We start from the raw sequence: 25,849 nt of genomic DNA on the forward strand, positions 1-25,849 counted from the left end.
AAGACGACTTATATATAGTTTTTCCGATTGATTCCATCATTATGCATTTTTTACTAAAATATTTTTGTCCCATCAAAACAAAAGACAGAACAGAAGTAAGAGAGGGAGGGAGGAGGTAGGAAGGAAGGAAGGAAGGAAGGCCGGCCGGCCACACTGAACTATCCTCAAAACACCAGTGCACTAATTCCTTAGCACACCTGAGTATAAAACACTTTGAGCTTGTATTTCAACCTGACAGTCTGAGAGGAGGATCTGATGGCTGGGAGCAACGGCGAGGTTCAGGGCACAGTGCACTGCCAAGACGGGCAAGCCAACGCAGGGGCTCCGGGCAATTAGAGAGCATGAGAGAATAGGAAAGTGATATCATGAAAGCAGAGACGGAGACTAATAAAAGAAGTTGGAGGTTGTCAGAGACGAACGTTAGCTAACTAATAGTTTAGCCTGTGGCTGACCTGCCTTGGTGTTTTATGCACAATCAGCAAGGATCTGTTTTTTGCATTTCGCTCTGTGCTGCCGATGTATTTTCACAGAAGCCACTGCAAGCTTAGAGGCCCAAGACCACACCAGCTCGAGTGGCAGTTGGCAACGAACTTTCAAGCCATACTCCCCAGTCAGTCTCTTTGGGGCGCGTTAATGCAGGATAATTCTGTCAGATAAAGCATTATATTAACTGTTGTTCCAAACAGGCATATCTCTTGGTCCCCCTGATTTCTTCTCCCCACCATTAATCTAAGTAAATAGGCCACATCCTGATTCTTTTTCTGGAGCACCAGAAATGTTCCTCATTCTACTAAAGAGAAGGAGAACTTCATTAGGGCAAGAAGTAGTAATTAGGTGAAGGAACCTGTCGCAGCCCTAGGCGTGAAGTGAAGTAATTCCCTGGGGTTGCAGAGCTCTCTGCGCTCAGGAGTCTTAAGGCCAGTCTTATAATTAATTGCAACCTTTCATTTTCCTCCTCTGCTCTCAGTAAGATATGTCACATAGTGCCAAGTTTGAGTGGGGTGGAAAAAACCACCTACCAAAACAAAGTAAGTGCAAGAAAGATTTCTTATCAGTAACCAGCAAATGATCTTTGGAACCATAGCTTTTTCAAGTCTGAACATGCACAGACTGTAAGTGTCCATACAAAACCTGTAAGGCAAATGGGAACATCCCTTCAGACTGCTACATTTCTATAAGGAAAAAATAAATATATATAAACATATGAACATATTTATGTATGTATTTATGTGTATACACATGACATGTATACACATATGTATGTTCATATGTTTTTATTCATATGTTTATTCTATTTTTTTTTAAATATATACCATTTTGGATATATATTTATCTATGTAACTACATATGTGTATGTATGTGTGTGTATATATGTATATATATTTCAGAAAGAGTATTTATAGTCCAGTTCATATGGAACCATAGTGAAGATTCTAGTCGCAGCCCTGTCACTCATGGACAGAGACAAAGAAAACCATTTACTCTCTGCCTCAGAGATTAAACCTTTGTTTACCTGCAACATGGGAGCAACATGGGATCATAGTAACCGCCCCGCTTTCCTCACAGGCACGTGAGACTCAAGCCCAGTGAAACAAAGGATGTAAAACAGCTTTGAAGAAGTAAAAATCACTATAAAAATACAGAGTAGAAGTAAGTAAAGGGATATATGAGGGATTATACCTACCATACCTATGTTAAAACAGATGAATGATAGCAGTAAAATTGTTTTCTATTTTTGAGGTCTTTGAAGATAATGGGCCAGCATCCCACTTTCTATTAACTAAAGAAGGTTTTCATAACCTTTCATTAATTATGTCACAAGCCCTGTGTTAAACCCCGAGGATACAGAGATGAGCACAGCCTCATCATTCAGAAGGACGGGAAGGGACATTATAGGAAAAGGTGGGAGGAAGAGTTTCCCCGGAGGCAGAAAGTAGAGTTTGGAAATCAAAGGGCACAGAAGCAGTGAAAATACTGAAACACAGAGTGAACCGGCAGAGCAACCAATGAGAGCGTCCCAGCACTCGGGAAACACTAGACAGGTAGGATTCCACGACAAGAGCTTAGTCTTCCAGGAAGCAAATACTGGCAAAGCCGTGGGAGAAGAGAAAAGAGGCATTTTGTTCTCCCTCGGTGGTTCTGTGGTCCTCACTGGGTGAGGGGTTTTCGGTGTTTGGGTTGTTGTTTTGTTTTGGACTTACAGAAAAAGATGTAGTAAATGGATGTGACTTTCTACCTGAAACCAAAGTAGATTAGGAAAAAACAAACGCGCCCTGTTTCATCACAGGATAAAATCTCGTGGTAACGCACGGAATGATCTTGTCTGGAAGCGGCTGCATATGGAGTCACCGGGAGAACCGGAAGAGCTGACGACAATTAACAGTAGACGGAACGAACGCCTTTAAACGATCTCTCCTGTGATTGAAAAGGTCCCCTTTTGTTCCTGCTTCTCTACTCCAAAGCTCCTTTCCTAGCCTTATTCTTGGTTGTTTCCCATTTTCCGGGCAAGAAATGAGCATCTGATGGTTGAGTGAATGATCAACTGAACTTCTTTACTGGAATTCTGTTAAAATAACATTCCTTTGAGCTTAATGTGTTTTGTTTGGTTGAGTGTCTTGAGGTGTTAGAAATGAAAAATACTGAGAGTTGTTGAGGGGAATGTTAGTGCCATTTGGCAGCAGAATGAGAACATTATGTAAAATACTCATTTCTTATCAACCAACCACAGTGCAAATAGTACTCCTTTTTTCTTCTTTTTTCTTCCTTTCTTTCCTTTCCTTTCCTTTTCTTCCTCACTCTTTCTTTCCTCCCTCCCTCTTTCTTTTCTCTTCTCTTCTCTTCTCTTCTCTTTTCTTTTTTCCTTCCTTCCTTCCTTCCTTCCTTCCTTCATTTCTTTCGTGTTATAGGGACCATATGTCCAGGATCACCTGGCCCAGTCTTGATTTCATCTAATCTTGTTCTTTGCAATAACATAGGTAAGTACATCAAAGCTAAATAAAATTTGTCTTTCGTATTTCATAAATCCTACATCAAGAATAGGCATACTGAGGGGTGCCTGAGTGGCTCGGTCAGTTAAGCATCTGATTTAGGTTTCAGCTCAGGTCTTGATCTCAGGGTCATGGGATGGAGCCCACCCACCCCACTCAACAGGGAGTCTGCTTGTCTCCTTCTTCCCCTCCCCCACTTGCATGTGTGTGCATGCACGCAAACTCTCTCCCTCTCTTTCAAATAAATAAATCTTTAAAAACAAAATGAAATAAAAAGAATAGGTATTCTGAATCCTCATGTTTCTCTCTCATGTCTCTCATGTTCACAAGGAAGCAGATCTGAGCATTCGTATACCTTATTCACAAAACAAAATTTATTATAAACAAAATCAAGTAACATTGCTTCCATAAAATGTATGCAGGGATATGAAAATAGCCCTGTCTTACACAGTCTGTATTTTTAATCATAAGGGATTTTACATTATTTTCAGCTAGCTAAAGAGTAAAATGGAGGGAAAATTTAACTTATTAGCAAAACTAGTTGTAAACTATCAATTCATCTATTTTGCAATAGCAGGAATTCCTGGCTTGTAAGAATATATTTATGTATTTTTGAATAATTTTTCCCCTTTAAATACCAAGGAGCTTAGATGGTAGAATTAATGTATTTCTACAGCTTAATAAAAGCTAGAATAACAATTTTTGTCATGTATGTTGGAAACATTATTCAGTTACATATTAGGAGACATATTTATGTATTACATTAATTAGACAAACACAGGCATACCAACTCTAAAAGATATAACACTAATAATTAGATCTTGAGTTTTCAGAAATTGTTTATGAATACAATTTTGGAAGAAATCTGATCATACCAGCAGAGGGCAGTAGTATATACCTTAAGCAAACACAAGGCAAAAAAATGAAAACAAAATACAAAAAACAATATTTTAAGTTTTCCTTTAGAGTTATTACAACCATATATCTACTTAATTTCATTATTTTCAATAAAAATGATTAAGTTACTGTTACATAAAATCTATTTTTTATGACTCTTTTAATATAAACTGATTATCTTCAAATCATAAAAAGACAGAATTAGGAAGGCTTTTAAATAAATATACTCCTTTTGTATGTTGAACATTTCCAATAATATAAACAGGGAGTCTACTGAAACAGTTATGGGTAATAAACAATTCAAGCAAAAAAAAAGACTAGAAAATAAATCTTAAAATAAGAAAATCAAATAAAAGTTTATCTCATAGCATTTTGTTACATAATCTAGGAAAAAGAAGAGATTCCATCAAGTAATACCCTCTACAAAAAAAAACAACAAACTGTGGAACTTATTCCCATAAATTCTACCTTGAGATCATCAGCAAGGTAAATCCAGCTACTTTAATTCCTGCCACAGAGAAGTCAGGGAAATAAGGCTTCCTAAACCCAACAGAATTCCGATCTCACACAAATGTATACATGCACAGCGTGAGATCTGTGTGGCCAGTAATGAAGGCAGTTCAGGTAGGAAAAAAAAAAAATTAAAATGCTTTAGAGAGAATACTTTAGAATCAAGACTGGCTTCCCAGCAAAAGATGTTTTGAAATCATGCCCAAGAAAAGGGGAAAACAATGAAAACATGAAGACAAAAGAAACAAAAAACCTTTAAGTTGCTGAGTATCTTTACACTGTTAAAATCTGTTATTTGTCCAACGTCCAGATGTGTTACCATTGTGACAAAAGCAGTGAGGTCATTAAACACAACATCTTTTATTCTAGGAATTCCAAAGCTACAGGTCATAGACCAGTTGCATCAGAATCACTTAAGGAACCAACCAACCAACCAAACAAACAGATGGTTGGGGGCCTCTCCAGACCTAATGAACCAGGATCTCTAAGAGCTGGGAATCAAGAATATGCATTTATTTATAGAACTTGACCAAGTTTAAAAGCTACAGCCTTTAACCACAACCCAACACCTGTGACTCCAGCCTCTACTTGAAACACTGTAGTGATGAGGAAGTTGCACCCAAGAAGGCAGTCTGCATTGACAACCTGGTGAGGTCATATTGGTAGCTTAAAATTAGCTAGAGTTGGGAGTATTAACATCACAGAAATCAGTAAATGCAAACCAGGCCTTGATATTATTCTGCCCAGGATAGGTGTGGGCAAACTATGGGGCCGTGGGCTGGCTGGCTGCGTCTGCAAAGTTTTTTGAGATACGGCCACGTCCACTTGTTTCCATGTTGTCTTTGGCCCAGAAGCTGAAAATACATACTTTCTGGGCCTTTACAAAAAAGTTTGTTGGTTTTTTTCTAGATGTCAGGTCTAGACTTAAGAAACTGATAGAGAAAATAAAATGCTAATAATACAGATTAAATTTCACATTGTGCTGTTACGCTGCATACAACATGCCTGCGAGCGTGCCCAAGAAGATATTTCAGTCCAGTATTCAGAAGTTATTATGTGGCTCAAAGAGAAGGTACCACTGAGCTCAGTAACACAGGAGTGTGAAGCTCCAACCTGCATCTTCCCTGCTTCACTGTTGTCTTAACGCTTAACGTAGATGAAAAGATTCATGTTGGAACTACATTTGTCTGTAAACTACAGCTATAGGTTGGCTACTGATGTCAGACTTCAGCAAAAAGCAACAAAAGCATTCTGTGTATTTTATTATTATTTGTAAATTGTGTGCTCTACATCCTTCACTCAGTAAGATACACACACACACACACACACACACACACACACACACACGCATTCTCCCACAGCTGTTGTTGAACATTTATCAGCAAACCCCTGAACACTACTATCCAATCAACTGCTCTTTCTGGAAGCCTTTCTTTTCTCTTGTCCCCACCCTCTAAAGTACTAACAAGAATGTCTGCTCTTCCTCCAAAACATGTCCCATATTCATCCCCTTGTCACCATCTCTACTGCTACTGCACTAGTCCCAGCTCCTCCTATGTCTCACTGTGGACCTTTTCACTTGTGTCCCGGGTGCCAGCCTTGCCCTCTAAAACCTATGTTCAGCTAAGCAGCCAGAGGGAACTTATAAACATTGGCATTACACCCCTACAGGAAATCCCCTTAGAAGAAATCCATTTAAAATAAAGCCCAAACTGTTTGCCAGATCACACGAGCCCTACATTCTGAAGCCCTGCTCACCTCTCTGACCTTATTCTATACCACATCAGACTCATTCAAGCCTTAGAGCCTTTGCTTTACCCTGGCAAGGAAGGTTCTGCTCCCAGACCTTTACCCTACTGGCTCCTGGACATTTTACAAACAGCTTACATGTAGCTCCCCCAAAGAGGTCTTCCTGTCCACCCCATCTAAAGCAGTGCCTCCAGGAGCTCATCCTTGAGTACACCCTTGTCCCATGTATGATGCCTCATGTCACACTGCACCATTTGAATTAGCTTTTCTGGTTCACTAGTTTGTTATCATAATCCGCTCTGTCCTGTTGACCACTCTATCCCCAGTCTGGACTGTACCAGCCAAATCACAGGCATTTAATAAATCCTGGTTGAATGAATGCATGAACAAAGGGACAAACAGATAAGCAAAGGAAAACTTGAGCTATCTGATTTCAAGCCTAAAGCTCTTCCCACCACAGAATGATAATGTTTTACAGTAACAATTGCAAATGTTAGCCCACTGTCCTTTGTATAAGAGCCTTACCCTTTCCCAGAATTGTCCCACATATGAGTCTAGGTCATGTAACCTGGCTTCTGCCCACCTTCCCAGGCTCAAACTTGACTTTCAGTGCGTCCTGGGCCCTACAGCCACCAACTGTCACCATCCAGTGCTATTACAATATATTGGCTGTATTTCGTAGGCTATAGATTTTAGTCCCATGATTCGGTCATTCCATCACTGGAAGCCTGTATCTTACAAAAATTTAACTTCTCTGCTTCAGTTTCCTTATCTGGAAAAATGGAAATTTCATCTGACTCCTAGGTGTATTGGGACCAAATGGGTTAGAACATACATAGTGCTTAACACAGACCTTGGAATGCACTTAGTGCTCAGTAAACAGCTCTTCTCATTCTTACAATTCATTATGCAAACCAGGATAATTTCCTCTGGCCTGCCCCTCTGTCCGCCGCAGACTCTCAGATTCGGTACTCACAGGGTTAGAATGCAGCACGGTGAAGAACTCTGGGCTGATGAGGAACTTCACAGGGGGAGACTGTAACAGCAACGTGAGCCTGGATCTAGAGGTAGAGTGGGGCAGGACATTCTCCCGCCGGAAATCTGGATGGGGCAGACCACAAAGGCTTTCAGGGAAACCTTTCTATGTAGTGGAAACATATCTATTCACTTCCATCTATGTTTTAAAAGAGCCAAAGAATAGCTACATCATTTACTATTATTTTCATCCTCCAAACACTCTTTGCTTCCATTTAAATTCACAGATAAGACCTGACTGGAATGGAATGGAGTACTTCTAGCCACTATTAACATGTTAATGCATGCATAGATGTTTTAAGTGATCAGATTCAATCATTTTCCTCTATCTTACACATCTAGAGATTAGTTATTTATATTCTATCTGGTTTTGTGATTCTTCTCTTAGCACTAGTAAAAAGTCGAGGATGAGAAGAGGTCTCTGGTGAATTCTCTTATTGGCACTGGATTACCAGATCTTACTGAAGATATAAAGTTCACTAAAAGAAAAACCTCATCTGTTGGAGATCCTTATTATTTGTTTTCTACGTTTGTGAGATTACAAACCAAACCAACCACATGCTCTCACCTGCACCGGCTTGGTGAAAGTCAGCCTCCTCCGCTGCCCCATCGATAGCATTGGTATTTTCCTCAGGCCTCTCGTTCGTCATGGTTCTGCGGATACTCTGGTACCTAAAATCAGTAGCCTAGCATTACATCACAGCAGCCTCCAAAATTACGGACCCAACCATTCCTCTACGGCCCAGAAATTTCAGCTATCTTCTCAGCCTCAGCCAAAATTTCTTCCCCAAACTTTATACCTTTATCCACTCCCTGACCTTCTGGGCCATCTGTTGTTTAAGTAAATTACAATGCATTGAATTCCTTCTGTTTGTGGTTTGTGGAACACTTTCCTAACAAAGTAATAAAACTGGGGGGAAAAAAAAAACTGTGGCACTCAATCAAAGAAAATTAAATTCTTACATTGTGAAAGAAAAGAACTTTTTATTTCGTAGCCATTAATTTTCACAAAAGAATGACATTTAAAAAGCTTAGTTGATAATAAAGATGTATGATGAATAGAGATTCTAGGTATTTAGAAAGATATTTGGCTTCATATTTTATACACACACACACACACACACTCACTCTGTTTTTACTAAAAATCAATGCCTTGGGTTGGCTAAAAGGGTCGTCATTACTTATTTCCTCTCCAGTTTCCAAACAAGTGGTGTATGCCTGTGGTTCTTATTTTTTCAACCAAGAGAAGTTCAGTGAAGTCTATAAATCAAAAGAGGTACCAGCTACATGTTCATGACAGGTCACCCACCGACGAGAGAGACAACCATGTTTTCTTCTGCCACCCACATGAGCATAAGGCCAACCACGCGACAGCCAGAGCTGAAATGTCCATCCTCACCTCCGGTTCAGCTGCTCCATCTGCTGTATGGAGTTGGACCTCTGCAGCACCTGGGGGGCCGGGGGCGCCGTCGGCCGCTGCCACGTGGTGGTTCGGTTGACGTGATCCACGTAGAAGATCCGGCCGTGGCTGTCGATGCGCGCCTCCCAGTCTACACCATAGGAATGCACGGAGAGTGGTTAGAGGAGGAGCAGAGGCCGTGTATGTGGTTCATGAACTCCAGCACGGGTTTTCCCTGATGTGCTAGAAACTGGGGCTAATAACACACGTCTCACAGCATCACCAGGCACCTCCCTCAGTCTACTTCAGGATCTGCTGTGATCAGTTAAAAAACATACCCCGTGTGTGGAATACCCCCATTTTAAAGGATCTCTCAGTGTAGAGAATCCTTCCAGACCTGTCCACAATGCCCATCTTCATGTGTGAGCGCCAATGTTTCAAAAATACAGGTTGTTGGTATCAGAAGACTTTGAAATTGATGTCAATGACTGTTTTCACCAAAAACTGATTTTCCTCTCTCTTTTCTTCCAGCATGAATGAAAGTAGAGCTGGAAGCTTCCAAGTGCATATTTACATACAATTCTGGTAAATGTAGTCTTCAGAAGAAAATAATGCTAGCCCAGTCATCAAATAGTGTCATAATCTACAAACTTCCATTTGCACTTTCCCAAAGATGAATACATTTTCAGAACAAGAGTGATTACTTGCCTCCAACCTCAAATAAATACAACATTTTAAAGTATTATTTAATTTTGTGTTTAAGCAATCTCCTTGATTAAGTCTGTTCACCTTTGTAAACAAATACATAAGTGCATGTTCAGTAGAAACAGAAAGCAGAATGATCTCTAGACTCAGACAGACCTCCTCTGAGACCCTCTAAAGGACCATTCTCCTATCAAAATACACAAGGCATGAGCTGATCTTTGCAAAAGGCAAAATTTTGAAAATGACTGTAGTTGGGAAGTACAATTTATATACAATATACAAAAACTGGTTCAGCCAGTTACATGTCCAAGTCTGGATTTCAGCTCAGGTCATGATCTCAGTGTTGTGGGATTGAGCCCCACATCGGGCTCCACGCTGGGTGTGGAGCGTGCTTTGTGGAGCCTGCTTGGGATTCTTTCTCTCCCTTTCCCTCTGCCCCTTCCCACCCCCACTCACTCACTCACTTTCTCCCTCTCTCTCTCAAATAAATAAATCTTTAAAAAATAAAACAGAAATCTACTCCTTAACCAGCTAAGTGTTTATACATTTCTATTTCTGTGTAAAATGTTTTTTGAAATTAATAAGCACTTTTCTCCTTAGCAGCTCAGTTGTTTCAAAACTCCCCATGTCATCACATGGCTAATCAAGAGACACTATGGGTCAGTGTAACCCTGCAGACTAGGAGGAAGGCGTGTTGGCTGCTGACCACCTATGGCATTTACTCTGGCGGTGAACAGAGCAGGTATTCTAATGCAGTTCTCAGGGTTGGAAGGCTCTGAATGGTAGAGCCTAGCCAGCAGCAGCTGATCACTGAGGGCTGCCTCAGTGGAGGGCTGGGGGTGGAAAGATCTGTTTTTGTTGATCCCAGCACATGGTAATTTATAACAAATGGCAAGAGAAAGAAAAATTGGGCTGAGAAAAAGCATGACACATACAAAAAAGCAAATCAGTGCCACTCATGCTCCAAGGTAACACAGACTCACAACGAACCAGCCTGCCAAATCTGAATTCTTTGGACACAGTCGCAATCCCATCAATGAGCCGCTTCCAAAAGACCTCTTGATCAGCCTGCCATAAGCTGACAAATAGGAACTCCATTAGAGCATTTTCAGGAACGATTTTCCAAAAATCCTTTGATCTATTCCATTGTTTTGCTCTGCTCTTTGCATACTTTCCCATCTCAAAGATTTTGGAACCAATTACTCCATCTCATTAAAGCCAGGATAACTCAAGCACATAGTATATGCAACTCAAATGCACAAGAAAACAAAGGGCCATTTCTTTCCCCAAAAGTGTCTACAGTAGCTTTTAATTTAAAAAATGTAGAATTGGTCAATTAGGGATAAAAACAGAATAGAAACCAACTAAAAAAAGTAGAAAGAGAGGGGCTGCCAAGCTCCCAAGATAAGTTTATAACTCAAATTTGGCTCTAAGTTTTCTGGCAGTTAAAGCAGAAAAGAAAACACTATTGTGGCATACTTTCCATTTTCTGACAAAAGAAAGTAAAAAAATTATCTTCAAAGATAGAACTTTTTCCTTGAACAAACTACAAAGGAATTTACCCCACAGAATATGGTCTCTATAAAGGCCATATGGGTAACAAAATGGGTGAGGAGGGAGAGTAGGGAATCTCCACATATATTTACCACTATATGTTACACATAGCATGAACTGAAAGAACAAGTAATTTCAATAACATAAAATCGTAACAAAGAATGATTCTTGTGGTCACTTCCCACAAACTCCAGGAATAACCTTAATGTGTTTCAACAAAGACATCGCTGTGTGCGATGAGAATAAGAAAATGAGGTCCGAAAATCTGCTTTCAAAGAACGTGGAACATTGGATGCCCATTAAGACTAGCCCTATCAGATGTCCTACCTGTACACTGAGGTTACTTAAGATCCCATAAAGAGAAATGCTGTCTTGCTGATTTCAAGTGGACGCTTAGCATTAGGTTGGAAAGGCTGTTCTGTTGTTGGCTCTTACCCAAGTGTACCCTTCCATCCAAAGACAGTAGAGGTGTCTGTAGGAAGATCAGCTCTCTAATTTATCTACCAAAGTTTCCTTGCAGGGTGGAGAGAGGTGGGTATGGTTTCTTACACATTTTTATACAGGGCCTAGTTTATTCTTGGTACAAGTAAGCATATGAGAACTCACTGCCCAGCATCAGAGTTCTTTCAGAAACCATGATAAAATCAGACAGGCAGAATTAGAAGACTAGGAACTTGGCATTGACTTCCTTGTCTTGCCATATTGTAAAATGGGGTGTATAATCAGGGCACAATGCGTCTGAGAACAATGTATTGGGATGTGTGCACCACAGCGGGAAGCAGAAGGCCTGGGGCTTCCAGCCATGGCTTTGTCACACCTTTGTTCCATGACCTTCAACAAATCACTACATCCCTGAGCCACAGTTTCTTTACCTGAAAAATCAGAGGGCAGAATGATACCTAGCTAAGGTCCCTTTCGGTTCTAAAATTGTAAGAATCTTCAAAATGACACCCATTTTTCTACATTAGGTTTAGTAAGAACCTATCAACATCTCATGTCTGGGCCTGCATTTGCCAACTAAACTCTAATTAATTTAGCTGTATAGAGCCAGGGGCCTTGCGGTCCTGAGGACCTGCCAAGCCAGTGTCAGCCACTGCAGCCCCAGTATTACCTCTTGAGCCTACTGGTCTTGCACATAAGATTTTATTTGCATAAAGAGCTTTATGGCAATAACAAGGTTTGAGAACTGTTACCTACAGAAATGCTTCTCAAAGTGTGGGACTCTGGCAGTAGGTATCAGAATCATTTTGAGGATCAATAAAAATGCAGATTCCCAGGACATACCTTGGATGGGCAAGGTCAGACTAGCTGAAGCTAGGACTCGGTCGTCTACATTTTTTACAACCGTTCTAAGTGACTCCTAGACACACTAAAATCTGAGGAACGCTGACATAAATTTATAAGAACTTAAAGCAGTTAAGTTACTAGACAAACCCATGGTGTTAATGCTAGATTTCTAAGAGGTCATGACATAGAGGCTCACAAGAAACAAAACTTTATCCAAAAGACTCTAACTGAGATCCAGGAGCTGCTGGACTGGGAGACACCCTGAGACTCAAACAGAACAGCCCCCTTTCAACAGCTGGGCAACAGGGGACATGAGAGTTGGAAAGTGTGTAAAAGTACACCGAGGCCACGGTCACAGCATTAATCCCTAGGCAGGGTCCCAGAGGGAGGCGGAGCAAGGAAGGTCTTAACTTCCAACTTTTAGAATCAGCATATGTGGGAAGGGAGCAGGGGTCGTCCCTGGGATCCCTCTTCATCTCATCAGGCTTCTTTCCCAGTCCTTTCACACTAGACCTTGGTCTCCGCTGGACTGTCCAACTGGTGATGACATGAGGCCGTGAACACATGCGGGAGCGTGCTGAGACTGGGAAGAAGATCGGTGACAGACAGAAAGGAGGACAATTCTGGGGAAGCATGAACCATGTGAACCAAGGGGATGAGAGGACCTGAGTGGGACCTGAATGAGTTATAAGTGGGTTTAGAAATACGAGGAAACTGAACATTGGGAAGTAAATGTATAAACCAGTATAAGAAATTATATAAACCATGGTGTTTTTACCACAGGGTGAGATGATAAAGTTATAATGAACTGAAGGTATTCTAAGGAAAAAATTAAGCTTTTGTGGTAGATGACAGACAGCTGTGTTTGAAAGATTAGTTTTTCCTTATTTCAACACTCAAGGAGGTATATACCATTTGTACAAAGTACAAAAGTAAGTTAACTTATCTGTGATTTTGGAAGTCAGCTCAGTAGGTCCATTTCCCCTATAGGAGGCAGGTTAGTGACTGAAAGGGACCCAAAGAGACTTCCGGGCCCCAGTGACGGGGCACTGACACACACCTATGTTCAGTCTTGGAGGATTTAGCAGGCGGAATGTGATCTTTTCTGTCTGTATATATTTAAAAAAAAAAAAGATTTAAAAATCTCAAATAGCTGTCTATGGTGGACCGTAAATCCATTTTTAAAGAAAGTAGCTTTTAGATTAGAATTATCAATTCAGCTCTTAAAACTCACTTTTAAGCTCTAGAAAATAAGAGCCCCTAGCCCTAAACATAGTAGAAAGTTAGAGTAATTATACCTTTCAGATTCACAGCCTTATTTTAAACTTTCATTTCAAAGGATGCTTTAATAATGAAAGTGCAGCACAACCACAAAAAAATGATAAACATTTCTCCTGTGTTTCTCCAGACCTGCCCATTTGAACTTACCACCTAAGTAGTGCGCTTGTCCTAACACCGTGGCAAGAACCCTGGGATCCTACCAGGGTCCACTAATCTAGATGGTTCATTTAGAGTCTAATCCCATTCCTAACTCCTACCCTTCTGGGGGAAAAACACTCAACAGCTCCTTTTTGTCCCCAGTGCAGCAAGGGATTAAGTCACAATTATACCATAGCCAGTAAGAAAAATAAAATGAAAGTTTTTCAGAAGGGGCTGAGCTTATCTTCACGCTAAAATGACCAAGATCTGTCATACTGATGACATTCTAGTGGGCTTCATCGGCCCTGACCTGCCTCCAGCAGCCAGGGCCATCCATCACCTCAGAAGAAGATTAGGAGGGCACCTATTGCACGGAGGACTGGGTGTGGTGCATTAACAATGAATCTGGGAACACCAAGAAAATAAAATAAAATTAAAAAAAAAAAAAAAAAAAGATCAGCAAATTCTGAAGGCGCTCAGTGCGGATTCAGATTTAAGCCATTTCCAGGAAAGGCTCTCCACACTGCCGTGCTGCCCTTAAGACCTGGAGTTGTACAGAGTCGTACCGTATGGATCACGAGAACCTCTCTCAGCCAGGGGCTGGCGTTACACAGCTCACAAGGTCTTATCACAGGGCTCGTGGCCTGAAGCAAGAGTAAGATTCTAAAAACAATCGGTAGAACATCGCTACAGCTTTGTCATCTCTAGACCAAGTCCAAGATCAGGTCCCAGTTCCCGAGATAGGAGGAATCAGACTAGACAAAGAAGCAAACAAACATGGAAAACTGCTTTACATAAAAAGAGATCAAACAGGAGTCCAGAGACTACATTGTAACACTGATGCACAGATCACCCCATGATTAGCTGTGATGGGGAAAAGGTACAGCAAGGGACACCGCTGATCCCCTTCATCGTGTCTGTGAATCTTCAGAGAGAAGCCTAAGTTTGCTGTGGTTTCCTCCCTGTATGTTGGTACACAAGGTTCTTAAAGTGAAATAAGCTCAAGTAACACAATAATAACTAGGAAAAGAAAAGCAAGAATTAAGAATGGGGGGGAGGGCATCAAAGCCCAAGGTGCAATGTTTCAGCAGCCTGCCCTGCCAAGGGTTGTGGACAGTGACCCACACAAGGAGGAAAATGTGCTTCTGAGTCTGATACAAAGGCTTAAGAGAGCAAACCTGTCTGGGCAATGCTCACATTGTCGCCACAACCACTTTTCTTAGACTTCAGGGCCCCTGGGGAAGAGTCCTGCTGAGTAATCTTAATCCAGCAGAATGAGAAGAAAGTTGAATGCTTTTTAAGGCTTCCTAGGTCTGACCTCAAAACACTATGATGGAAGAAAGCTTCAGTGAAGCCCCCAAAACCTCTTATTTAAGGTGATGCTTGTATCTAGCAGGTGACACACCATCACATATGCCACTACTCTGCTGCTAAGTAACTTTCAAAATTTACATTCATCTACCCGCACCAGAGTCCCTTCCCTTCTAATCTCAGATCAGAATACCTGATAGAGGACAAGGAAGTTGTTTAAGACTCTGTCTCAACTAGTGAAGTAGAGATCGTAAACAAGTTACTTAATTTATCTGGGCTTCAGTTTCTCCATCAATGAAATTAAAGAATCATTTTAGCCAATTTCTACCCACTTGACCTACTTCATAAAAGTGTAACAAAGAACAAAAAATAAAGTAGGTAAACATGCTCTGTAAACTATGAAGCACTAGGCACATTTGAGTGTCATAATTCACAGTGTTAAAAGCACAACTCTTAGCCCGGTCATTTAAGGGGCAGACTAATCTGTACAATCCAACCAGGCGCCCCATGGCCGAGCCTCCTCGGAGACCCTGCATGAAGGCAGAAGGCACAAGACAGTGTGGAATGTGGAATGCCACAGCTCCAAGTAGGAGGCATGGCCTGAGGTGGTTGCAGAGCTGTCCAGTTAGGAAAGGAAGGCAGAGAACTGGTTAGGTTGGGGACAGACAACTAGCAGAGCAGCCACGTGATTAAATAAGGTGTTAAAAGGATGAGACAGACCTGAGAACAGGAGGGGCCAAAACAGTGTGAGGACAGAGCCGAACAGTAATCAGGCTCAGGCCATAATCTGTAACCTATTCTTGATCATAGAAAAACCCAAATTTGTACGTTGCATAAAAGGGACTAAGAATTTTTCTCTTCTTGGGGCACCCGAGGGGTTCAGTCAGTCTAAGCGGTCAGCTTTTGACTTCCACTCAGGTCATGATCTCAGGATCCTGGGAGTGAGCCCTGTGTGGAGCCCTGCATGGGGGTTCCACACTCCCTGGGGAGTCTACTTGAGGATTATTTCTTTCTCTCCCTCTCCCTCAATCCCTCCTCCATGCTCTCTCTCTCTCTCTCTCTGTCTGATAAATTATCTTTTTTTTTTTTTAAGGATTTTATTTATTTATTTGACAGACAGAGATCACAAGTAAGCTGAGAGGCAGGCAGAGAGAGAGAGGAGGAAGCAGGCTCCCCACTGAGCAGGGAGCCCAATGCGGGGCTTGATCCCAGGACCCTGGGATCATGACCTGAGCTGAAGGCAGAGGCCTCAACCCACTGAGCTACCCAGGCGCCCCTGTCAGATAAATAATCTCAAAAAACTACTTTTTTAAGAAAGAATTTTCTCCTCTTCAGTCACTCATTAAATTGGATACACTATTAAATTGCTTTTTTGCTCTTAGATATATCAACTTATTAAAATAAACCAACTGTTTTTTTAAATCTTAAAATAAATTCTATATAATGCAAATATCAATGTTTAAACAAATGCACTGAAATATCACAAATAGCAGCCATAGTTTCAGTAGAAAAGTACCTGCCTTTATCAAATGCAATCTGGAACCAAAATCATTGTTCAATAAAATTCGGAGCAACTAGATGTGGCCAGAAGATGCCGTTTACCCATACTCTGATGTGATGCAACGCCTCAGAAACTTGAATTACTACTAATCCACAGACACATACAAACAAAGGTCTTCCAGAATCCTCTCTTCATGTTTCCAATTCATTTTTTTCCTATTATATCCAACTACCTCCCAGGGGTATTTTTCTTTTCCATCTCTAATCTTTTCTCCTGGGGTAAACAATAAGGAATTCTTTTTATTCCTCCACCTGCTTCAGATGACACACTGGTTAATTAATATCTTGGTCTATTTTTAAAAGTTGCTTAAAATATGTACTTCCTATAAATAACCACCCTCAATTATCAAACTACATAAGCAAAGGGAGGAGCTCTTCACAACAGAATTTCCAAAGGATCAAGCCAATATTTTGGCCAATTGTACACAGTACCATTCAGCTTTTTTGTTAACACTCACCAAAACTAAGCACTCAGCATTTCAGCCCTATAAATGCATATTCCTGCACTCCTGCCTTTATGTCCCACCATTTTTGTTTAGATTTTTTTTTTTATTTGAGAGAGAGAGCCTGTCAGCGGGAAGGGCAGAGGGAGAAGCAGACCCCCACTGAGCAGGGAGCCCAATGGGAGGCTTACATGAGCACAGGGTGGGGGTGGGGAACAACAGAGGGAGAGGGAGAAACAGATACCCCCCCCTGAAGTAGGAAGGTGGTCTCGGGCTGGATCCAGGACCCTTGAATCATGATCTGAGCTGAAAGCAGACGCTTAACGTACTGAGCCACCCAGGTGCTCTTATGTCCCAACATTTTTAAAATACAGGGGCATCAGCATCTTGCTAGGATCCCCTATAGGATGGGAGAGCTGAGAGACTGAATAAGAAGGAAAAGCAATAATGCAGAAAGATATATTTTCCAATGTGTTCCCCTACAAGCAGAATTTACTGAGCTTTGTTACTATTCATCAAAATACTTGCTCTTAAAGAGCAATACTGCTTTAAGGGATCCTAGAGAGTTAAACAGAGCTTAGATGATGTCCAGATTATTACTGGCCATGGGTATCGCTCAGACCTGTGGATAGAGGTTGTACAACTGTTTTCCCAGAATCCCTCATCCTCAACCATCCCCCTTTAAGTGTCACATGTTTCTTAAAAGAAAGAAATGACATATCTTTCAAAAGCCCAGATAATTGTCATGCTCCACATAAATGGTAGACCAATGCCTGAAATTATTCACACTTCTCTGCATATCCCCAAGGAGAAAACCAGAACATTGCACTTAATGACGTAAAATGCTATAAGTGAACAGAAAGAAGTAAATCCCATAGAGTGAGGATTTTCTTAGAGATCGTACCAGTTTGTCTCCTGACTGAACATTCATGCTGCTGTCAGGCATAATTTTTAAAATTTTCTATTATGAACTCAACTGACCCAAATATCTGGTTCGGTTTCCCCAATTACAGCACCGACTCTATTACAGTGTGTGCTGCCCCCCAACCCCCAACCCCGCTGCCCCCACCCCCCAATAGGACAGTGCCAGAGTCTTCAGCTCCCAACTTCCCCACCAGCTGCTGCTCTGTCAAGGGGCAGCCCTGAGAGCCCGTCCTCTCGGGCAATGGGCATCCGCCCTCCGGTCCTGTGGAAAGGATCTGCCTGTCTCCCTGGCGCCCTCGGGGCGTGAACCTGCGCGCTAACAGGGGCTTACTTGGCGGGAGAGCCTCGTCCACCCTCTGGTAGCGGCTAACGTCCTGGCGCACGGAAGGCAGCGATCTCAATGGCTGGTGGCCGTTGGCTTGAGAACCTAGGATTAAAGAGAAAAGGGGGCTTGGGTCGCGTTTTCCCCTTCAGTGTCAAAACAGTCTCTGAAACACCAAGCCAAACCCAAACCCAAACAACCACCACAGCTAACATACATCCCGGACCTAGTCTGTCTGTCTGCGCCTCTCTGTCTCTCTCTGTCTCTCTCTCTCGGCCCAGAAACAGAAGAAAAGAGCCGGAGATGAGCGCTCAGGAGAAGAGGGTCCTGCAGAGGAATGTCCCTCTGCACCCACCGCCCCCCGTTCCCCTCCTGGCTGGTCCTGGTCACGCCCCAGGCCTTCAGGGGCCCATCATGGCCACAAGACGATGAAGGAAACAGAAAGAAGAAGAAAAGGAAAACAGTTGGAGGGAAGAAGAAAGGGACACCTCAGGTAAAAATAAAAAAATAAAAATAAAAATAAAAAAAGCTGCAGAATAAGGAAACTCATTCCCGTTTTTGCGTCTGGGCTCTTCGGGCGCAGGAATTATCCTGAGAGTTTCTGAGGCAGCGAAGGAAACGTTGCCCGGCCGTGTTCACTGAGACAAAATGCAAACTGTGGGTGTGAATCCGCTTCCCCGACGCTCGGACAGCGCGTTCTTCGGTGTCAGGAGGCAGCACCCAACTTGGTGGCACTTTCCGTGCCGCGGAGTCGGACACGTCTTGGCGCTCGCAGAGCGCGGACTCGGCCCTCCCGGGCCGGTGACCTACGCGGGTCCGAAGCCGCTACCCGCCCCCGACGGCGACCCCGCCCGCCCGTCTGCGTTTCTATTGAGAAACCCGGGCGCCCGCGCAGACCCGCGGTGGAGACGCGGACACCCCTGACAGGCCTCTCACTCCAACAGTGGGAGATCCGTCCGGACGACCAAGCTACCCGCGCGGCCCACGGGGCAGAATTCGGACTCGAGAACCGCAGCACGAGTCACACGAGGGACAACCCGAGACTCCCCTCGCGCGGGCGGCCTGAGCCCGAGCCCCGCCGGCTCCTACCTCCGGCCGCGCCCTCCTCCTGGGCCGCCGCCCCCTCGCACGCCCCGCGGGCCTCCCCGGCGTCGCCGTCTTCTTGGGGCCGGTTCTCGGGGGCGACCGCTCCCTCCAGGCTCCCCCGCCGCCGCCACACCTCCCCGGCCTCCTCCTGCCGCGGCGCAGGGCCCGAGGCCGCCGAGGCCGCCGAGTCCTCCGCCGGCGCCTCCTCGTCCGCCCCGGGCGCCGCCACCCCCGGTGAAGGGCTGGGCGCCCGCAGGGGCGCGGGGGACCCTCCGGCGGCGCTGCCCGCGGGCTCGGCGGCGCCGGCTCCGTCGTCCTCGTCCTGAGAGGAGAAGGCGGGCGTCCCGGGGAAGCGCGCGCTCTCCAGCGAGGAGCAGCGCGTGTCCACCGACGACAGCTGCGTCGCGACGCTCTCGTTGCAGGAGCTGTCGGCGCCCTCCAGGTCGCTCTCGCCCTCCGGCCTGGTGCTGGCCTCGCTCACGCTCTCCGTCCTGGCCGGGTCACTGGGCTCCGTCTCCGACGACACCTGCGACGGCTCCGAGCCCTGGTCCAGGGACTCGGCCTCGCTGACGGCGCGGCGGCTTCCCCCCGACGCGTCCGAGGCCGCCGTGTCCGCCCCGCTCGCCGCCTGGTCCGCCTCCTGCGAGTCGCACAGCTCGCCGCTGCCCTGCTCGCCGCCCGGTCGGGCCTCCGCGCCGTTCTCGCTCTCCTCCGGGGCCGGGCCTGCGGGCAGCGAGGCCTCCGCCGGCTCCGGAGGTTGTTCCGGCTTCTCCTCCAAGGACGCGGCATCGTTCGTGGACGCTTCCTCTGCCTCCGCCGGGGTGTCCTCCGGCTTCGTCTGCGACGTCAGGCTCGCGTCGTCCGTTCTCGACGTGGCGCCAAACATGATCAAGCCTCCTTCCTCCTCCAAGGAAGACGGGTAGCCCGGGTCTTGCTGGAACTCGTGGTCCTCCTCGTCGGAGTCGATGTGAAGCATGGCGTTGAGTCTCGTGTCGGTGGGAAAACTACTCCGCAGCTTGGGCGAGGCGCCCATGGACCTCTCCGAGCAGGAGGCCGGGCCCGGCCTGGAATGGCTGCTGTGTTCAATCGCATCTAAGTAATCATTGAGTGAATCCTGGCGTCCTCGGGGGGGTGAGGTCCGCGAGGACGTGGAGGTTAACTCCTCTGTGTCTATTTCCAGAGTGGAGCTAGTCCTGAGAGAATGCTTGGGCGTCCCGTCAGCAGCGCTGTCCTCAGAAACTGGCCCATTGGAACACACGGGGCTGTCGTGATGGCCCCCCAACATGTCCTCCTCATCAGAAGGGCTTCCGAGGTCTCCATTCACAGTGTTGACCCCAAGGATTGTGCCAACAGCTTCTGGAGAAGCATCTGAAGGAGAAAACAGCATGTATTCAAACAAAGCGGTCATGACCAAAAAAAACTTCTAATGTTCAGAACCTTTGCCCCCCCCCCACCAGTTCAACAAAGTCGGTCATCCCGGCAAGCCTTCTTCACTGTTTCGCTGCCTGGCAAAGATGAGCAACTCACTACTGAACTAGTATCTTTTGGTCAGTGTGACTGATGAAGTGTCTGCGTTCACTACTCCTAGAAATTCTAGAATTCAGTTTCCCAATGCAGGAGTAAACCTAAGAGAGATTTTTTGAGAAACAAGCTTGCCCATCTGCTTGGGAAACTTCAGGAGGTAATCGTGGATTAGCTATTTTAGTTTCGCAACAGGACACAAATTCAAATTCTGTTCCAACGTCAATGGACAATGGATTCAGACTGAACGAGTTTTTCCCACAGCGATGTAGTCATGCAGCTCTCTCACCTTCGTGCGCAGAAGACGTGACCTCCACCTTGAACTGGAGGTACCCGCTCACATGGTCGGCTGGGAGCCGGCGGCCAAGGTTGTAGCTGAGCATCTGATCACTGTAAGAGGAGAAATGGTTCTTTCCTTACTACACCGCTGTCAGCCTTCCCCTCCTCCAGCAGGCCACCTGCAAATCTCACGCACTTCTCTTAACACTTTCCGACTCACCAGAAAATACAACGCTCCAAAGCCTGTTATAATCCAACGTAATATGATGCATTCCCACAAAGGAATACTTATAAACCCCAGGATGCAACAAAATCTTGTTATAAGCTGAAAATGCAACACAGTATCACATGACTTTCTTAAACAGGGACTGATCTGCTCTCTCACTGCTAACAGCAACCAGGAAAAGATCATTCTGAAGTCATCAAGGAGCTGGGAAAGGTTTTGGTATTTTTTGACTGAGGTATAAAAGTGTAGAGGGCCTGGTTGCTCAGCATTTAGCAGAATAGGAAACTGGTCCTACAAGGACACGACAGGTAAGGACTATCACACAAGGACATGGGGACATTTCGCTAGTGTACTTGAGGCATAGGAGCTGGAAGTTGGAAGACGGCAGGATGGGAAGTGTCTGTCCCTGACTACCATGGCCCCCTATTCCGGCCTCAATCTGTTTATTTAATCAAAGTCAAATGCAATTACATCATGACCTTGTATGAAGCAACCTTCATTCTCAATCTGATTTTTTCTTCATACAAGAAAATAACCAAAGGAGAGTATGAAATCACACACAGTGCTCTCACACTGCCCTCTACTGGCTACTTCAGAAGGAAAACAACGCCTTTGCCTTCTATTTGCACAACTGTGCCGCTTAGAGCCACTAGTCCGCTGTGCATTATTAGCGCATGTCACTGTTTTGTTTGTCCGTCTCTACCTTCTCAGGATAATTCCACACAGACGTCACCCCTTTAAAAGAACACGTGTGACTGCAAAATCCCGGTTCAGCTCTTGGGGCTCCTTCTGCCTTCTTAGCAAGAATGTCTTAAAACTGTAAGATTATTTTCTTCTTTCTTTTTCTTTTCTTCCCTAGAAACATTGTGACAGTTTTTATCTCGATGTTTTTAAAATGCTTTCGTTTCCCAGCGTGAGGGCTTCACATGGGCCACGCACACTCTGCTAAGGGCTTTGCCTGCACGTCTCTCAGTCACCCTGGGAGGCACGCGGCGGCTCTGTTTTCTGGAGTGTCGAGGACACTGAGGCGTGGGGAGGGTGGGTGACTCGTCTGAGGCCAGACACAAGTACTGCGGGAGATTAGAACACAGATTCATCTGACCACGAATCCCCCGCTCTGCACTCACATACCACTGTCCCGCTTTATGTCTTCTCAGCGGTTCTAGGCCGCTTTCAGCAGCACGCATTTTAATGACGTGATTTACTCATGGCTCATCTAAATGTAACTGCTATTCTGATCATGCCTTTCCTACCTCAGCCGGTATTTTCCAAAAATCTTTTCTGCAAAGGGGTATACAGGCATTTCTTACCATTAGTATAGTTATACTACTTTTACATTAAAGTGTTCAAGTAACATTGTATAATGGCTATAATCTGCATCATACCAGGACTGTCTTTTTCTTTCTCTTACCACGGTCTTCCCAGAATTTAGACAGCGCCTAACCCACAGAGGGGCCTGATCTCTGCCCGCTAAGGCATGAACCTAGCCGCAAATTACATGGGCCTGTCCTCAACATTGTGGTTCCTCACCCATCCTTTTGGACATTAAGTCCTGGAATAATAAAACCTCTTTCTCTGTTAAAAACAAACTGATCCTCATCTTCTCCTCAGCCAGTAACAGCAGCGTGTTGGTGTTGATAACGGACGATTTATAAAAGTGAGGGATTTGAGCTAGGAAATAAATGTTTCATAGGAATTGTAAGAAAAGAGCTGCCTCCATCTGTCTTGCTCACCGTCGTATCCCCAATACCGAACACCGTGTTTAACATTTAGTAGACACGGTATATGTATACACACATATTTGTTTAACAAATTAATTAACAAATGAGACTCTTTGCTTGGAAAGAAGAATTCTAACAGGTGTTAGTGCTGCTTATTAGCCAAACTGGCCAGATACTCAATTCAACTATTCATCGTACAAATACAGGAAATCCTCCTATTCAGAGAGCTGAGCTAAGGGTTTCATCCCTTGTTAAGGGCCTGTCAGAGGAGTCACCTGTCCTCTTTCCTTCTTTATTTATCTTTATCTGTTTTTATTTTTTTTTTAAATATTTCTCTTTTGTTTATTTTTTGGGTTTTTTCTTTTTTGTTTTTTGCTTTTTTTTTCATCTTTGTTCTTAGCCAGTCTCATCTGACACATCCTGCTTCTTGCGGTGATGTATGATTGCGAACAATATATTATATATTATTATGATACACAATCATGAAGAATAAGTGCCAAATTCTCTCACCGCCTGAGGCATCTCTCTCTAATGTAACCAGAGGGATGGACAAAGCAGAGGAAAGTGATGTGTATTTTGGACAAACGTGGGCCACTCGCTGAAAAATGTCACATTCAAACAAATACTCTCAAAATAGGTAATTAGCAAGAAGTTCTAGCTCATCCTACAAAACCACACTCTGTAAAACCTCAACTACTTCTGAGGGCCCTAATCTGCCAAACATGTAAGGAATGGAAGCCCAGCACTTCTCAAGATGAATCAGTTACTTGGTGGAAAGCAAAATTCAGATCAGGAATATATATTTAGGGGTTAGTAGTGGATATACTAATATGTAGTATCCTCCTTATCTAATAAAGCAAATCCCCAAGTACCTGTATCAGACAATGTTTCTAACACGCCTATGCAGAAACATTTCATAATTCCAGTATTTTACAAATTCATGCTGGACTTCCTTCTAATACACATCAATTCAGGACTGGTAGTTCTCGAAGTGTCCAGTTGTTTAAAAGACTAAATGAAAAGCCCACAAGTCAACAACAGCTTCATTGCCTTGATCATTCTTACTGGCGTACGTAACTTCACACTTTTACCATGTGTCATATATATTCTGTAAACTATATGAAGATAATTATATAAATTAATATACTGTATTTATTGTATTTACCATAGTTAGCTTACTTTTTAAAATCTTCCACTTTCTATAAACCCTTAAAATAACTTTTAAAAAACTTCCTAATGTATATGATCTCTACCAGAAGCAAAAATTGTGATTTCCTAACCTTTATCAGATAAACCAGGCTATTAGAATTTCAGCATACTGTTCCTACTTCACATGTGCTGGCTCCATCACAAATTCCGTCATCTGATGGCCAGAGACTTAAAACCCATTACAATCTCTTAGTTTCAGATTTTGAAGGGGCCTTTAAGTTCAGCTGGTCTAAACACTGTATTTTTCAGATGAAGAATGCCCAAGTTAATTACGACTTGCCAAAATAGAACAGTTCACTAGTTGCAGAGTGGATATGAATGAGCAACCTTCCTTAGTTAGCTGGAATAATGACACATGGCTGCCCGTCTGTGAAGTGTCACAGGAAGCCAGGATTCTAGAGCAGGCTGATCTGCCCTCAAATATCCCAGCGGCACCTCCTGCCAGCTAACCGCAGATTCCTCATCTCGGAAGTTGGTATAATCATTCTACTGACCTCAACCCGGAGCTGTTGAGGTTACATGGGCTAATGAGAATAATGAACTTAACCCCTGACATAGATTAAGCTCTAGGCATCATTTTTGTTTCTCTACTTTTATTTATTACTCTTGCTACCACTGCTGTTACTACTTGTGATGTCACTGAGACTAGGACCACCACTAGCATTTGTTTATGTTTTCTTATGGTGAAGAAGGTACAAAACAAGATGGCGGCACCACCACCATCACCACCACCACCACTGTCACTGCTACCACCACTATTACTATTACTACTGCCATATGTTCATAATGTTCTCCCACAATGAAAAAGATACCAAAACAGTACGCTCAGTGCTACCTCAGAGCAGTGGCGTTACTGAGTTTGCTGGAAATGACCACATAAAAATACATACACCATTTACGATAAGGGATGTTGTGATTTCTTAACTAGTTTATTCACAACTTACAAAAAGCTCACAGAAAGAAAAAAGACATCAAGTCACATTTTAAATTCTCTGAGTGAGTAAACTTTAGTTGTTTGAATGAATGTATAGGTCTAGGAATTCTACAATAATACCTCGTACCAGTTAAGGTCTTATTTTAAATGGCCCTAAAACAAAGTGGTGTTTGTTTCTCAGGAATAGTGAGTTGTCTGGATGGGATTAATTAGCATAACGGAGCTGTGAACCTGACACTAGAGAGAGAGACTTTCACTGAAAGATTTCAATATACTCAAAAATAGTTGAGTATTATGACTTTTGATGCTGAAGTGCTAATGATAGGCCCATCTCAGAAAAGACAGATACCAAATAATAATAATAATAATTATTATTATAATGTATATAATGAAAACAAAGTGCTTTGGTCCTAAACAGTTTAATGAGTATAAAAACACTTCATTTTTTAAAAGAATTATCTGACCACTTCTTCTCAGTAAGAAAAGTCCTAGGACTACAAAATTTCATTTCAGTTGCTTTTGTGCAAACTAATCTCAACAAGATCCCTACAAAGGGGGGCTGATTACCCAATGGCTTGCCGCTCCAGCAGTCTCTGGACTGGAATGGTTAGTTTCCCCAGGAAACGCTTGATGATGGGACGGCTCTTGGCAAATTTGTCCTTAATTTCAATTTCTAAGACATCAGTAAGAAGTGCAAAAAAGGAATATTTCTGAAAACAAAAACAGGTAACATGTTGATTCAGAAGAAAGACAAATAGGAAATTATATCAT

The 25,849-nt window shown here is 43.5% G+C and overlaps 1 protein-coding gene across 1 annotated transcript in view; it reads right to left on the minus strand.

Annotated features, from left to right (window-relative positions):
* LOC111145297 (HECT, C2 and WW domain containing E3 ubiquitin protein ligase 2) overlaps positions 1-25,849 on the minus strand; it is a 222,453-nt gene that overhangs the window by 94,152 nt on the left and 102,452 nt on the right. The window contains exons 6-12 of the mRNA XM_022500135.1: positions 25,646-25,788; positions 20,999-21,099; positions 19,192-20,556; positions 18,112-18,207; positions 8,578-8,728; positions 7,747-7,850; positions 7,120-7,244 (exon numbers count right to left, since the gene is read on the minus strand). Of these exons, the coding sequence (XP_022355843.1) occupies positions 7,120-7,244; positions 7,747-7,850; positions 8,578-8,728; positions 18,112-18,207; positions 19,192-20,556; positions 20,999-21,099; positions 25,646-25,788 (2,085 nt within the window). The remainder of the gene's footprint in view (positions 1-7,119; positions 7,245-7,746; positions 7,851-8,577; positions 8,729-18,111; positions 18,208-19,191; positions 20,557-20,998; positions 21,100-25,645; positions 25,789-25,849) is intronic.

Source organism: Enhydra lutris, unplaced genomic scaffold (genome assembly GCF_002288905.1).
Source record: "Enhydra lutris kenyoni isolate GAN:26980312 unplaced genomic scaffold, ASM228890v2 scaffoldscaffold1, whole genome shotgun sequence".
NCBI classification, from domain to species: domain Eukaryota; kingdom Metazoa; phylum Chordata; class Mammalia; order Carnivora; family Mustelidae; genus Enhydra; species Enhydra lutris.